At 47.6% G+C, this 13,090-nt stretch overlaps 1 protein-coding gene across 1 annotated transcript in view; it reads left to right on the top strand.

Annotated features, from left to right (window-relative positions):
* Window positions 1–13,090, top strand: part of OGA (O-GlcNAcase) — a 147,438-nt gene that overhangs the window by 128,313 nt on the left and 6,035 nt on the right. The window contains exons 11-14 of the mRNA XM_075348361.1: window positions 3,256–3,341; window positions 6,058–6,162; window positions 7,650–7,738; window positions 9,041–9,233. Of these exons, the coding sequence (XP_075204476.1) occupies window positions 3,256–3,341; window positions 6,058–6,162; window positions 7,650–7,738; window positions 9,041–9,233 (473 nt within the window). The remainder of the gene's footprint in view (window positions 1–3,255; window positions 3,342–6,057; window positions 6,163–7,649; window positions 7,739–9,040; window positions 9,234–13,090) is intronic.

Genomic DNA, 13,090 nt, shown 5'->3' with positions numbered 1-13,090 from the left:
ACAGCATCATGTTGTGGGGTTGTTTTGCTGCAGGAGGGACTGGTGACTTCACAAAATAGACGGCATCATGAGGAAAGAAGATTATGTGGCAATACTGAAGAAACATCTCAAGACATCAGCCAGGAACTTAAAGCTTAGGAAATAGATCTTCCAAATGGACAATGACCCGAAGCTACTGCCAAACTGGTTACAAAGTGGCTTAAGGATAACAAGGTCAATGTTTTGGAGTGGCCATCACAAAGCCCTGATCTGAATCCTAATGAAAATGTATGGGCGAAGCTGAAAAGGCCGCTGTGAGCAAGACGACCTCCAAACATGGCTCAGTTACACCAGATCTTTCAGGAGGAATCGGCCCAAATTCCACCAACTATTGTGAGAAGCTTGTGGAAGGATCCAAAACGTTTCACCCAAGTCACACAGTGTAAGGGCAATGCCACCAAATACTAATGACATGGAGGGAAACTTCACTGTGCAGAAAGGAATGAAAATGCCTTAAAACATTCTCTCATTATTCTGGTATTTGGCAAATAGAAATAATTTTGGTTCCTAATTGACCTAAAACGGGAAAGGTGTATACTGATTTCATGTCAGATAGTGAGAAAAACCTGCAGGTGTGTCTGTATAGAGAGCGGAGGGAAAAACCTGCAGGTGTGTCTGTATAGAGAGCGGAGGGGAAAACCTGCATATGTCTTTATAGAGCGGAGGGAAACTAAGGGTTTCAACTATATATTTTTCAGCTCTTGGTAACATTTTCACTTATGCATCACGGCCATATAGAAAATGGTGCAGTACTATATGAATTATTAATGCACACTGACTTATGATGGGGCTGGCTCCACGGCTTTATTACCAAGTGCCTTACAACACGGGCAGTACATACATTCTGTACATCTGTAATGTATGTAAAGTGCTATGGAATTAATAGCGCTATATAAGTGAATAAATATCATCTCTGAGCTGTGTAGGATCAGCTCTTATTGTAAGATATGGAAGTGACAATAAGTGACTTCCGAGATATAACGTACTATGATTATAAGACTTATACATGATAAAGATTGCCCCCGACCATCACAGTTACAGTATGGTGTCTTCTGTGTGGCCGCTCATGGCTGGGGCCTGCGAAACACTAATATAAGAGAAAGACGTCAAGTCTTGGCTGATTGGAAATGTATGATGGGATTTATCTAATACGCCATCAGTGTATTGAATTAGATTAATTCACAATATGGGATGTCGCAGCTCACCTCCTCTTCCTGTTACAGCTCACCCCTTCCTCCTACTGTATAATGACTGATAACACCTCTATATACAGTAGATAATACAGGATCCACCATTCACAATAGGTGATGTCACAGGTCACCTCCTCTCTCTCCTGTACAATGACTGATGACACCTCTATATACAGTAGATAACACAGTATCCAACAATTACAATAGGTGATGTCACAGGTCACCTCCCCCTCCTGTACAATGACTGATAACACCTCTATATACAGTAGACAACTCTGGATCCAAAATTCACAATAGATGATGTCACAGCGCACCTCCGCCTCCTGTACAATGACTGATAACACCTCTATATACAGTAGACAACTCTGGATCCAAAATTCACAATAGATGATGTCACAGCACACCTTCTGATCAGAAAATTTTAAAAACAGATTGAAACAAAAAGAAACAAATAAATGTACCATTCTCTGATCTACGTAGGATTGTAGTGGCCACGTCCCAGGCCAGGTTTGCAGTCTCTTATACTATAACACACGGTCCTTCCTGCTGCATATAAATCCAGGAGGGAAGTGAAGCGGCAGGATTCAGACTCCCATCGCACCATAGTCCCCTGTACAGTCCTGTAGTATATAGCTGCGGAGTACAGGCCACAATCCGCTATAGGCAGTCTGTATTTTTATGTATCTGCTGTCCGCTCCTGAAGACTTTGCCCCTGTCTTGCAGTGATCTTGGGTTCGGTAGCCCAGTGTACATCCCTGCTCCCAGTCCCCATATCTGCAGGTCCTTGTGATTTTACATTTTTATAAGGTGGCAGCAGAGTAAATGATGGACAAATGTGACTTGAGAGTTCTAGCACTAGGGCTGTCAAATCGCTGGCTGCCACTAGATGTCAGCGCGGCAGCAGGCCTTTTTGCTATGTGTGTTCACCAGCGGGGGAGGGAGCTTCTTACAGCCTTTGGCAGGTGCCACACTTGCGAGTGACTCGTGCCGCATCGCACGGCTTGACGCTTCACGGACAGGAGCGTGCAGCTGCATAGAAATATATACAAGTGTGTGACATTGGCCTTTAAAGGGAATTTGTCACCAGGTCTTTGCTCCCTCGTTTCAGAGCAGTATAATGTAGAGGCAGAGACCCTGATTCCAGCGACCAGTCACTTATTGAGCTGTTTTCTGTCTCCTCTGCTGCAGATCTAGCAGTTAGGCCTAAGCCACACAGGCATGAAAATCGGTGCGAGTGGAGTGCGATTAAAAAAAAAAAAATCACATTGCACTCGGACCAATGTTAGCCTGTGTGCCAGCACCCATGAGCGATTATTTTCTCAGCCCCAATCGGACCGAGAAAACAATCGCAGCATGCTGCGGGTGTTATGCGATCCTAGGTTCTCTCGCACCCATTCAAGTCTATGGGGCGAGAGAAAGATCGCACTGCACTCGCAGTACACTGGTGTTCCGCGAGTGCAGGGCAAGAATGGCAATAGCCGGCAACGGAAGAGAGAGCGAGATAAATCCCTCCCTCTCCTCTGTGCCGGCCTGCCCCTCTGTAGCACCAGCCCTCCCCTTCTCCGTGCCGGCCCGCCCCCCGCAGCTGAGGGCCGCTCGCACGGTCAGACCACAGTCACAGGGACACTCGCATGGTACTCGGCTCTGCTGTACTGCCAGCGTGAGTCGACTCATGCAAGGGGATTGCAGTGTAATCCCCGTGTGGCCCCGACCTCACACAAAGCTCATGAATATGCTGGACTACCTGCAGCATGCCAAGTAGTCCTGTAATGATAATCTCCTGCTGACTAAACAGTGATTTTATCAAAACTAGCCCAGTAAGTGACACATCGCTGGAATCAGGATCTCTACCCCTACGTTATGCTGCTCTCAGATTAGGGGGCAAAAACCTGGTGACAGATTCCCTTTAAAGCATTAGTCAAGTTAGGGAGTCCTTAAATATTTTGCTGAAAATGCAGACAAAAAAAACCAAAAACCCTAAAAACCCCTACATGTAATGTTCTCCGCTTGGATCTGATTTCAACAGGGTGTCGTAGTCAATCTTCAGCACAGTTCTTAAGTGGAGACCAAGAGCCCTGGGCCTTTAGAGGAGGTCTAGCAGGAGAGTTCCAGGTATCAATATGAATTCAAAACTCAATGACTTTATTTATGTTCACACGTTAATTTTGGACAATCCGTTTCTGTGCCTCCCGAGGGGATGAAAGGCTTGGTCTGCTGAAGGCTTAGACTGTAACAACCCAATATCCACACCTATTATTTATTATTTATTTATAACCCTCCTGTTTTTCAGGTGGAGGAGACGTTGCGGTCCCAAGCGGCGGCAGCGACTAGCATAGCGCGTTGCGTTTCACATTGTTCCTTTGCAGGTCGCGTTGCGCTCGCCCCTTCGCGCGCAGCAAGCGCAGGCTTTGGCGTTCCTTACACCGAAACTCCATGAACAAAGGTGAAGCAGTATATATATATATAAATATATAAGGCTGTGTGACATTGGGCATGGAAGTAGTTTACCATACTGGGGGTAATGACACCAACTTGCTCATGGACTTTCTGGCGCGGCTGATCTTTTTCCCCCCTCACAGGTGTCCTGGCGCGCGCTGCATGTGGTGGCGTAGAACTGTGCAGGACGGCACGCCTCCTCTTGTCACAGTCCTCCCTCTTCAGACCAATCCTCTCCACGCGCCATTCGCACTATGGCGCGATCCTTGACCTGCAACGGTAGCCAAGACGTTACCCTGCGGGGCACAATGATGTGAATTGACCTCAGTGTGTATTTTAATTTTTTTTTTTTTTTGATTTTTATATTTTTATTTTTTGGCTTTGCTGAAATATTCCTGCAGTGGCATGTTTATTTTTTTTTTAAGACCATGCCAGTCAGATATTTTTCTATATAATATACAGTACAGGCCAAAAGTTTGGACACACCTTCTCATTCAAAGAGTTTTCTTTATTTTCATGACTCTGAAAATTGTAGATTCACATTGAAGACATCAAAATTATGAATTAACACAAGTGGAATGAAATACTTAACAAAGTGTGAAACAACTGATATGTCTTATATTCTAGGTGCTTCAAATTAATAATAATAATTCATTTATATAGCGCTGTTAATTCCACAGCACTTTACATACATTACATACATTGGCAACACTGGCCCCATTGGGGCTCACAATCTAGGTTCCCTATGAGTATGTTTTTGGAGTGTGGGAGGAAACCCACGCAAACACGGGGAGAACATACAAACTCCTTGCAGATAGTGTCCTTGGTGGGATTTGAACCCAGGACCCCAGCACTGCAAGACTGCAGTGCTAACCACTGGTCCACCGTGCCGCCCATAAAGTAGCCACCTTTTGCTTTGATTACTGCTTTGCACACTCTTGGCATTCTCTTGATGAGCTTCAAGAGGTAGTCACCGGAAATGGTCTTCCAACAGTCTTGAAGGAGTTCCCACAGATGCTTAGCACTTGTTGGCCCTTTTGCCTTCATCTGCGGTCCAGCTCACCCCAAACCCTCTCGATTGGGTTCAGGTCTGGTGACTGTGGAGGCCAGGGCATCTGGCGTAGCACCCCATCACTCTCCTTCTTAGCCAAATAGCCCTTACACAGCCTGGAGGTGTGTTTGGGGTCATTGTCCTGTTGAAAAATAAATGATGGTCCAACTAAACGCGAACCGGATGATTCAGTATGCCTTCAATTTTGAATAAATCCCCAACAGTGTCACCAGCAAATCACCCCCACACCATCACACCTCCTCCTCCATGCTTCACGGTGGGAACCAGGCATGTAGAGTTCATCCGTTCACCTTTTCTATATAGACAAGGTAGTTGGATCCAAAGATCTCAAATTTGGACTCATCAGACCAAAGCACAGATTTCCACTGGTCTAATGTCCATTCCTTGTGTTCTTTAGCCCAAACAAGTCTCTTCTGCTTGTTGCCTGTCCTTAGCAGTGGTTTCCTAGCAGCTATTTTACCATGAAGGCCTGCTGCACAAAGTCTCCTCTTAACAGTTGTTCTAGAGATGTGTCTGCTGCTAGAACTCTGTGTGGCATTGACCTGGTCTCTAATCTGAGCTGCTGTTAACCTGCGATTTCTGAGTCTGGTGACTCGGATAAACTTATCCTCCGCAGCAGAGGTGACTCTTGGTCTTCCTTTCCTGGGGCGGTCCTCATGTGAGCCAGTTTCTTTGTAGCGTTTGATGGTTTTTGCCACTGCACTTGGGGACACTTTCAAATTTTTCCCAATTTTTCGGACTGACTGACCTTCATTTCTTAAAGTAATGATGGTCACTCATTTTTCTTTACTTAGCTGCTTTTTTCTTGCCATAATACAAATTCTAACAGTCTATTCAGTAGGACTATCGGCTGTGTATCCACCAGACTTCTGCACAGCACAACTGATGGTCCCAACCCCATTTATAAGGCAAGAAATCCCACTTATTAAACCTGACAGGGCGCACCTGTGAAGTGAAGACCATTTCCGGTGACTACCTCTTGAAGCTCATCAAGAGAATGCCAAGAGTGTGCAAAGCAGTAATCAAAGCAAAAGGTGGCTACTTTGAAGAACCTAGAATATAAGACATATTTTCAGTTGTTTCACACTTTTTTGTTAAGTATTTCATTCCACATGTGTTAATTCATAGTTTTGATGTCTTCAATGTGAATCTACAATTTTCAGAGTCATGAAAATAAAGAAAACTCTTTGAATGAGAAGGTGTGTCCAAACTTTTGGTCTGTACTGTACATTTTATTTTTTATATATATATTTTTTGTTTTGTTTTAGTTTGTTGTTTCCACGTCTGATTTTACCTTTTTGTTCTTCTTATTTTTCATAGCGTTTGCTTCCAATTGAGGGAGCAAATGACCTGTTTTTTCAGCCTCCACCCCTGACGCCGACTTCCAAAGTCTACACCATAAGACCTTACTATCCGAAAGACGAGGTGAGTCTCTCATATCTCTATGGCTTTTAGTTGGTGAATATACGGTAGTATATACTCTCCTGTGAGTGCTGGCGCTCTGCCGACATTCACAGGAAGGGAGTCATGACAGCGACAGGGTTCATTAGCTGACCCCCGGCTGTCATGAAAACCCAGTGGCGCCCGTGATCACGTCATGGAGCCGCCGATAGCACGATATTTGCTGGAATGCGTTAACTTGTACTGACAAACTGACAGTGCAGTCTAAGGGGTTAACAGGCGCAGGTGGATCTCCAATCCACCAGAGCCTGTTATCGGCTTGTCTGCTGATGAGATCTGCAGACGTGCATGAACAACCAATGACTTATTGCTGCGTGATTGGTCATGAAGTGGTTAAATGGAATGTGTCATCGGAAAAGAATGTTTAAAACCAGGTTTTCATGTAAATAGACTCACACTTCCTTTTCACTAGAAAAATTAGTGAGCAAAAATATTTCCAAGAAGTTGTCAAACACATTAATAAAGATATTTGAGATTTAGAAGTATCAAAAAATTGTATATTCAAAATGAAAGTAGTAATTATATATCCATAGTAGGTATATGGTGAGGACACATGATAAAGGACTGGTAGCAGGAGACACACAGTTTGCATATATAGGTGGAACACTGCGATTTTATTTTTTTTTTTTTTTTTTTTTTTTTTATGAAATGCTAATGTAGTGAGAGGTAATGACCACTAGATGTCAATATAATCAAAAATATCAGGTTATAACACAACACATGTATAAAAGATAATCTCTGAGATTATTAGAAACTAAAGCCAAGTCCAATATAATGAAACTAATTACCAATAAATTGTCATCGCATATGTCTGTGCTCCCCGACGCACATGTCGCAAATGCTTCTTCATGGAGAGGAGACCTTTTTCTCTAGGCCAATTCTCAGCAAAAAAACAATCATTATATATTATTATTGCAGGCAGATAACACCTCTATATACAGTAGATGACACAGGATGTATCATTCACAATAGGTGATGTCATAGCTCACTTCCTCCCCCTCCTATACATGACGGAAACACAAGATACACAATTCAGAATAGGTGCTGTCACAGCTCACATCCTCCCCTCCTATACAATGACGGAAACAAAAGATATACAATAGGTGATGTCACAGCTCACCTCCTCCCCCCTATACAATGAAGGAAACACAAGATACACAATTCACAATAGGTGATGTCACAGCTCACCTCCTCTCCCTCTTATACAATGACGGAAACACAAGATACAATTCACAATAGGTGATGTCACAGCTCACCTCATCCTCTGTCTCTAGAATGACTGATACCACCTCTATATGCTATAATTGTAGCATTTTTGCTGAAGCAATATAGCAGAACGGTTTGAATGCAGAATATTTAGAAAGTCGCTTAAGTTTACATTTAGATGCAAATAAACGATAAAAAAAAAAAATCTGAGGTAATCTGTTATTTTCTATATATTTTGTGTTTAGGCATCTGTATACAAGATTTGTAGAGAAATGTATGATGATGCAATGGACGATCTGCCGTTTGAGAGCCAACCTGACCTGATAGGAGACAAGTGAGTGTCATTCATTATTTCTGGAGATGTCCCTTTATAAGAGTGACTTTCATTCATGTCGTAATGTGCAGCTGAAGCTCCACAGTGTATGGAGTGGGGTCTTCTGCCTCCGCACCTGTCTACATCGGGCCTCTGCTGCTAACAGCTGATCTGATATTTACGTCCTACCCTGAGAATAGGGTACCTGTTTTGTACAGGGCAAATTGTATGAAGTGATGACCGAGCATGGTAGTGCCCGCTCATCACTAGTTACCAGTACTGAGCACCCGAGCATGGTAGTGCCCGCTCATCACTAGTTACGAGTACTGAGCACCCGAGCATGGTAGTGCCCGCTCATCACTAGTTACCAGTACTGAGCATGGTAGTGCCCACTCATCACTAGTTACGAGTACTGAGCACCCGAGCATGGTAGTGCTCACTCATCACTAGTTACGAGTACTGAGCACCCGAGCATGGTAGTGCTCACTCATCACTAGTTACGAGTACTGAGCACCCGAGCATGGTAGTGCCCGCTCATCACTAGTTACCAGTACTGAGCATGGTAGTGCCCACTCATCACTAGTTACCAGTACTGAGCACCCGAGCATGGTAGTGCCCGCTCATCACTAGTTACGAGTACTGAGCACCTGAGCATGGTAGTGCCCGCTCATCACTAGTTACGAGTACTGAGCACCCGAGCATGGTAGTGCCCGCTCATCACTAGTTACGAGTACAGAGCACCCGAGCATGGTAGTGCTCGCTCATCACTAGTTACCAGTACCAAGTACCCGAGCATGGTAGTGCCCGCTCATCACTAGTTACGAGTACTGAGCACCTGAGCATGGTAGTGCCCGCTCATCACTAGTTACCAGTACCAAGTACCCGAGCATAGTAGTGCCCGCTCATCACTAGTTACGAGTACTGAGCACCTGAGCATGGTAGTGCCCGCTCATCACTAGTTACCAGTACTGGACACCTGAGCATGGTAGTGCCCGCTCATCACTAGTTACGAGTACTGAGCACCTGAGCATGGTAGTGCCCGCTCATCACTAGTTACCAGTACTGGACACCTGAGCATGGTAGTGCCCACTCATCACTAGTTACGAGTACTGAGCACCTGAGCATCGTAGTGCCCGCTCATCACTAGTTACGAGTACTGAGCACCTGAGCATCGTAGTGCCCGCTCATCAATAATTTTGACCTAAGCGGTCATAAATCCCCCATTGTTTACCCCTACTTCTCTGCTCACATTTTCGGGGTTTATATCTGTTACTATACACAGTACAACATGAGTTTGTAACGCGTCTCCTTTCCTGTTTCTAGGCTTGTCGGAGGACTTCTGTCTCACAGCCTCGACTACTGTTTTGTTCTGGAAGACGAGGACGGTATCTGCGGCTATGCTGTGGGCACAGCGGACGTGACTCCATACCTGACAAAATGCAAACATTCCTGGATACCTTTCATGCAGGAGAAATACACCAAACCCAAAGCGGACAAAGAGCTGTCTGCGGCAGAGGTACAGAGCACCGGTATCCGCACCATAAACACTGAGCAAGAGGGCACCTCAGCGAGGGGGAACAGGGGATAGGGACCCCTATATCCAGTGAAGAGACCCCCAGCAATTACACATCTATCATCTAACCACGGCCATATTCGTTATCCTTAGATTACACTGGAGCACAAGGTGGTTGGGGGGGAGGGGTGCCATTGCCAATTTCTTTGTCGCTCCATTGGGAGACCCAGACAATTGGGTGTATAGCTACTGCCTCCGGAGGCCACACAAAGTATTACACTTAAAAGTGTAAGGCCCCTCCCCTTCTGCCTATACACCCCCCGTGGGATCACGGGCTCCTCAGTTTTCAAGCTTTGTGCGAAGGAGGTCAGACATCCACGCATAGCTCCACTGTTTAGTCAGCAGCAGCTGCTGACTATGTCGGATGGAAGAAAAGAGGGCCCATACTAGGGCCCCCAGCATGCTCCCTTCTCACCCCACTCTTGGCGGTGTTTGTTAAGGTTGAGGTATCCATTGCGGGTACGGAGGCTGGAGCCCATATGCTGCTTTCCTTCCCCATCCCCCTTAGGGCTCTGGGTGAAGTGGGATCCTACCGGTCTCCAGGCACAGGAGACCGTGCTCCATCCACTGCCACTGGGGTATCTGCTGGATATGGAGCTGAGTATCGTCAGGGACATGGCCCTGCTACGTCAAGGTACTCTGTGCCCCCGTACAGACCGCGCGCAGACACACCGCAGCATTGCTGGGTGTGTTAGTGCGCTGGGGACAACAGCGCTGCGCGCTTGTGCCACTACTCACTACAGCTTTGCTGAGTTAGTTAATGTATTGGGGACTGCCGCGCCGGCCGCTGCTGTCAGTTTTACACTGCGGCGCGGCTGGGACTTGTAGTGCGCCGGGGACTTCCGCGCTGGCCTCTGGACGGCCGCGCTTATTACTCGAGTCCCCGGCTTTTGCGGCCTAGTCTCGTTGCTTTCCCGCCCCCAGACCTGCCAGTCAGGGGAGGGGCGGGACGCTGTGCCGGACGTCAGCGCCGAGGGCTGGAGTCTGCTTGCATACTCCAGCCCACTCACTGAACACAGTGGGACGCCAGTTTCCCGCACTTTGTCTGAGGCACGCCCACGGTACGCCCCTCTTCACAGGACGCCGGCAGCCATTCCTGTGTGCAGTCGGAGCTGGAGAGGGGAGACAAGATCTGGGGGACCCAGACACGGGATTCTGGCGACCACACACCCGCTTTTCAGCGGGCGGTAAGCAGCACCTGAAGTGCTGACCCCACTAGCGCCGAAGTGTTCATTTGTACTTTTATGCTTGTATTCTATACATTGCACTGTACGGTCGCTATTCTTGGCTATATACCCTCCTAGATTGCTCAGAGGACAGCATGTCGTCCGCAAAAAGCAAGGGTGCCAAGGCACAGGCTTTCTATGCTGCTTGTACTGCTTGTGAGGCTGTTCTACCGGCAGGTTCCACTGATCCCCATTGTGTGCAATGTTCGGGCCCTGTGGCACTTGCTCAGCCGGGGTCTCTGCTAGAGGTGACCCAGGGAGAACCACCTGTGAACACTGTCCAGGTGACGGGGACGGAGTTTGCAGTTTTTGCTGATAGATTGTCTGTAACTATGACTAAAATTCTAGAAACTTTGCAGTCCAGACCGGTACCTCAGACCATGGGCACTGTTGAATCATTGCCCCCTGGTCCTCAGTTGGATCAACTCCGGGCTCCGGGGATGTCCCATGCATCCCAGGGTGAAGGCTCTGACACGGACGACAGTCCCAGACTGCCTAAGCGAGCTCGCTGGGAACGGCCCTCGACATCATCACACTGGTCAGGGTCCCAGCAGGAGGACTCTCTGTATGATGAAGCGGAGGTAGCTGATCAGGATTCTGATCCTGAGACCGCTCTCAATCTGGATACACCTGAGGGTGACGCCATAGTGAATGATCTTATAGCGTCCATCAATCGAATGTTGGATATTTCTCCCTCAGCTCCTCCAGTGGAGGAGTCAGCTTCACAGCAGGAGAAATTCCATTTCAGGTATCCCAAGCGTAAATTGAGTACTTTTCTAGACCACTCTGACTTCAGGGAGGCAGTCCAGAAACACCACGCTTATCCAGATAAGCGTTTCTCCAAACGCCTTAAGGATACGCGTTATCCCTTCCCTCCTGACGTGGTCAAGGGCTGGACCCAGTGTCCCAAGGTGGATCCTCCAATCTCCAGGCTTGCGGCTAGATCCGTAGTTGCAGTGGAGGATGGGGCTTCACTTAAAGATTCCACTGACAGACAGATGGAGCTCTGGTTGAAATCCATCTATGAAGCTATCGGCGCGTCGTTTGCTCCAGCGTTCGCAGCCGTGTGGGCACTCCAAGCTATTTCAGCTGGTCTGGCGCAGATTGACACTGTCACACGTACATCTGTTCCGCAAGTAGCGTCCTTAACCTCTCAAATGTCGGCATTTGCGTCTTACGCTATTAATGCTGTCCTGGACTCTACGAGCCGTACGGCAGTGGCGTCCGCCAACTCCGTGGTTTTACGCAGAGCCTTGTGGTTAAGGGAATGGAAGGCAGATTCTGCTTCCAAAAAGTGTTTAACCAGTTTGCCATTTTCTGGTGACAGACTGTTTGGTGAGCGATTGGATGAAATCATTAAACAATCCAAGGGTAAGGATTCATCCTTACCTCAGCCCAGACCAAACAAACCCCAACAGAGGAGGGGACAGTCGAGGTTTCGGTCCTTTCGAGGCTCGGGCAGGTCCCAATTCTCCTCGTCCAAAAGGTCTCAAAAGGATCAGAGGAGCTCAGATTCTTGGCGGGCTCAGTCACGCCCAAAAAAGACAGCCGGAGGAACCGCTACCAAGGCGGCTTCCTCATGACTTTCGGCCCCCTCTCTCCGCATCCTCGGTCGGTGGCAGGCTCTCCCGCTTTGGCGACATTTGGCTGCCACAGGTCCAAGACCGTTGGGTGAGAGACATTCTGTCTCACGGGTACAGGATAGAGTTCAGTTCTCGTCCTCCGACTCGATTCTTCAGAACGTCTCTGCCTCCCGACCGAGCCGATGCTCTTCTGCAGGCGGTGTGCACTCTAAAGGCAAAAGGAGTGGTGATCCCTGTTCCTCTTCAGCAGCAAGGTCACGGTTTTTACTCCAATTTGTTTGTGGTGCCAAAAAAGGACGGGTCTTTCCGTCCCGTTCTGGACCTAAAACTGCTCAACAAGCACGTGAAAACCAGGCGGTTCCGGATGGAATCCCTCCGCTCCGTCATCGCCGCAATGTCTCAAGGAGATTTCCTAGCATCAATAGACATCAAGGATGCTTATCTCCACGTGCCGATTGCTCCAGAGCATCAGCGTTTTCTACGCTTCGTTATAGGAGACGAACACCTTCAGTTCGTAGCTCTGCCTTTCGGTCTGGCGACAGCCCCACGGGTCTTCACCAAGGTCATGGCAGCAGTAGTAGCAGTCCTGCACTCTCAGGGACACTCTGTGATCCCTTACTTGGACGATCTGCTGGTCAAGGCACCCTCTCAAGAGGCATGCCAACACAGCCTGAACGTTGCGCTGGAGACTCTCCAGAGTTTCGGGTGGATCATCAACTTTTCAAAGTCAAATCTGACCCCGGCCCAATCGCTGACATATCTTGGCATGGAGTTTCATACTCTATCAGCGATAGTGAAGCTTCCGCTGGACAAACAACGTTCACTACAGATAGGGGTGCAATCTCTCCTTCAAGGCCAGTTGCACCCCTTGAGGCGCCTCATGCACTTCCTAGGGAAGATGGTAGCAGCAATGGAGGCAGTCCCTTTCGCGCAGTTTCATCTGCGTCCACTACAATGGGACATTCTCCGCCAATGGGACGGGAGGTCGACG

Source organism: Anomaloglossus baeobatrachus, chromosome 5 (assembly GCF_048569485.1).
Source record: "Anomaloglossus baeobatrachus isolate aAnoBae1 chromosome 5, aAnoBae1.hap1, whole genome shotgun sequence".
NCBI classification, from domain to species: Eukaryota; Metazoa; Chordata; class Amphibia; order Anura; family Aromobatidae; genus Anomaloglossus; species Anomaloglossus baeobatrachus.
Note: the sequence above shows the minus strand (reverse complement) of the source record. Positions and strands in the feature narration are given on the sequence as shown.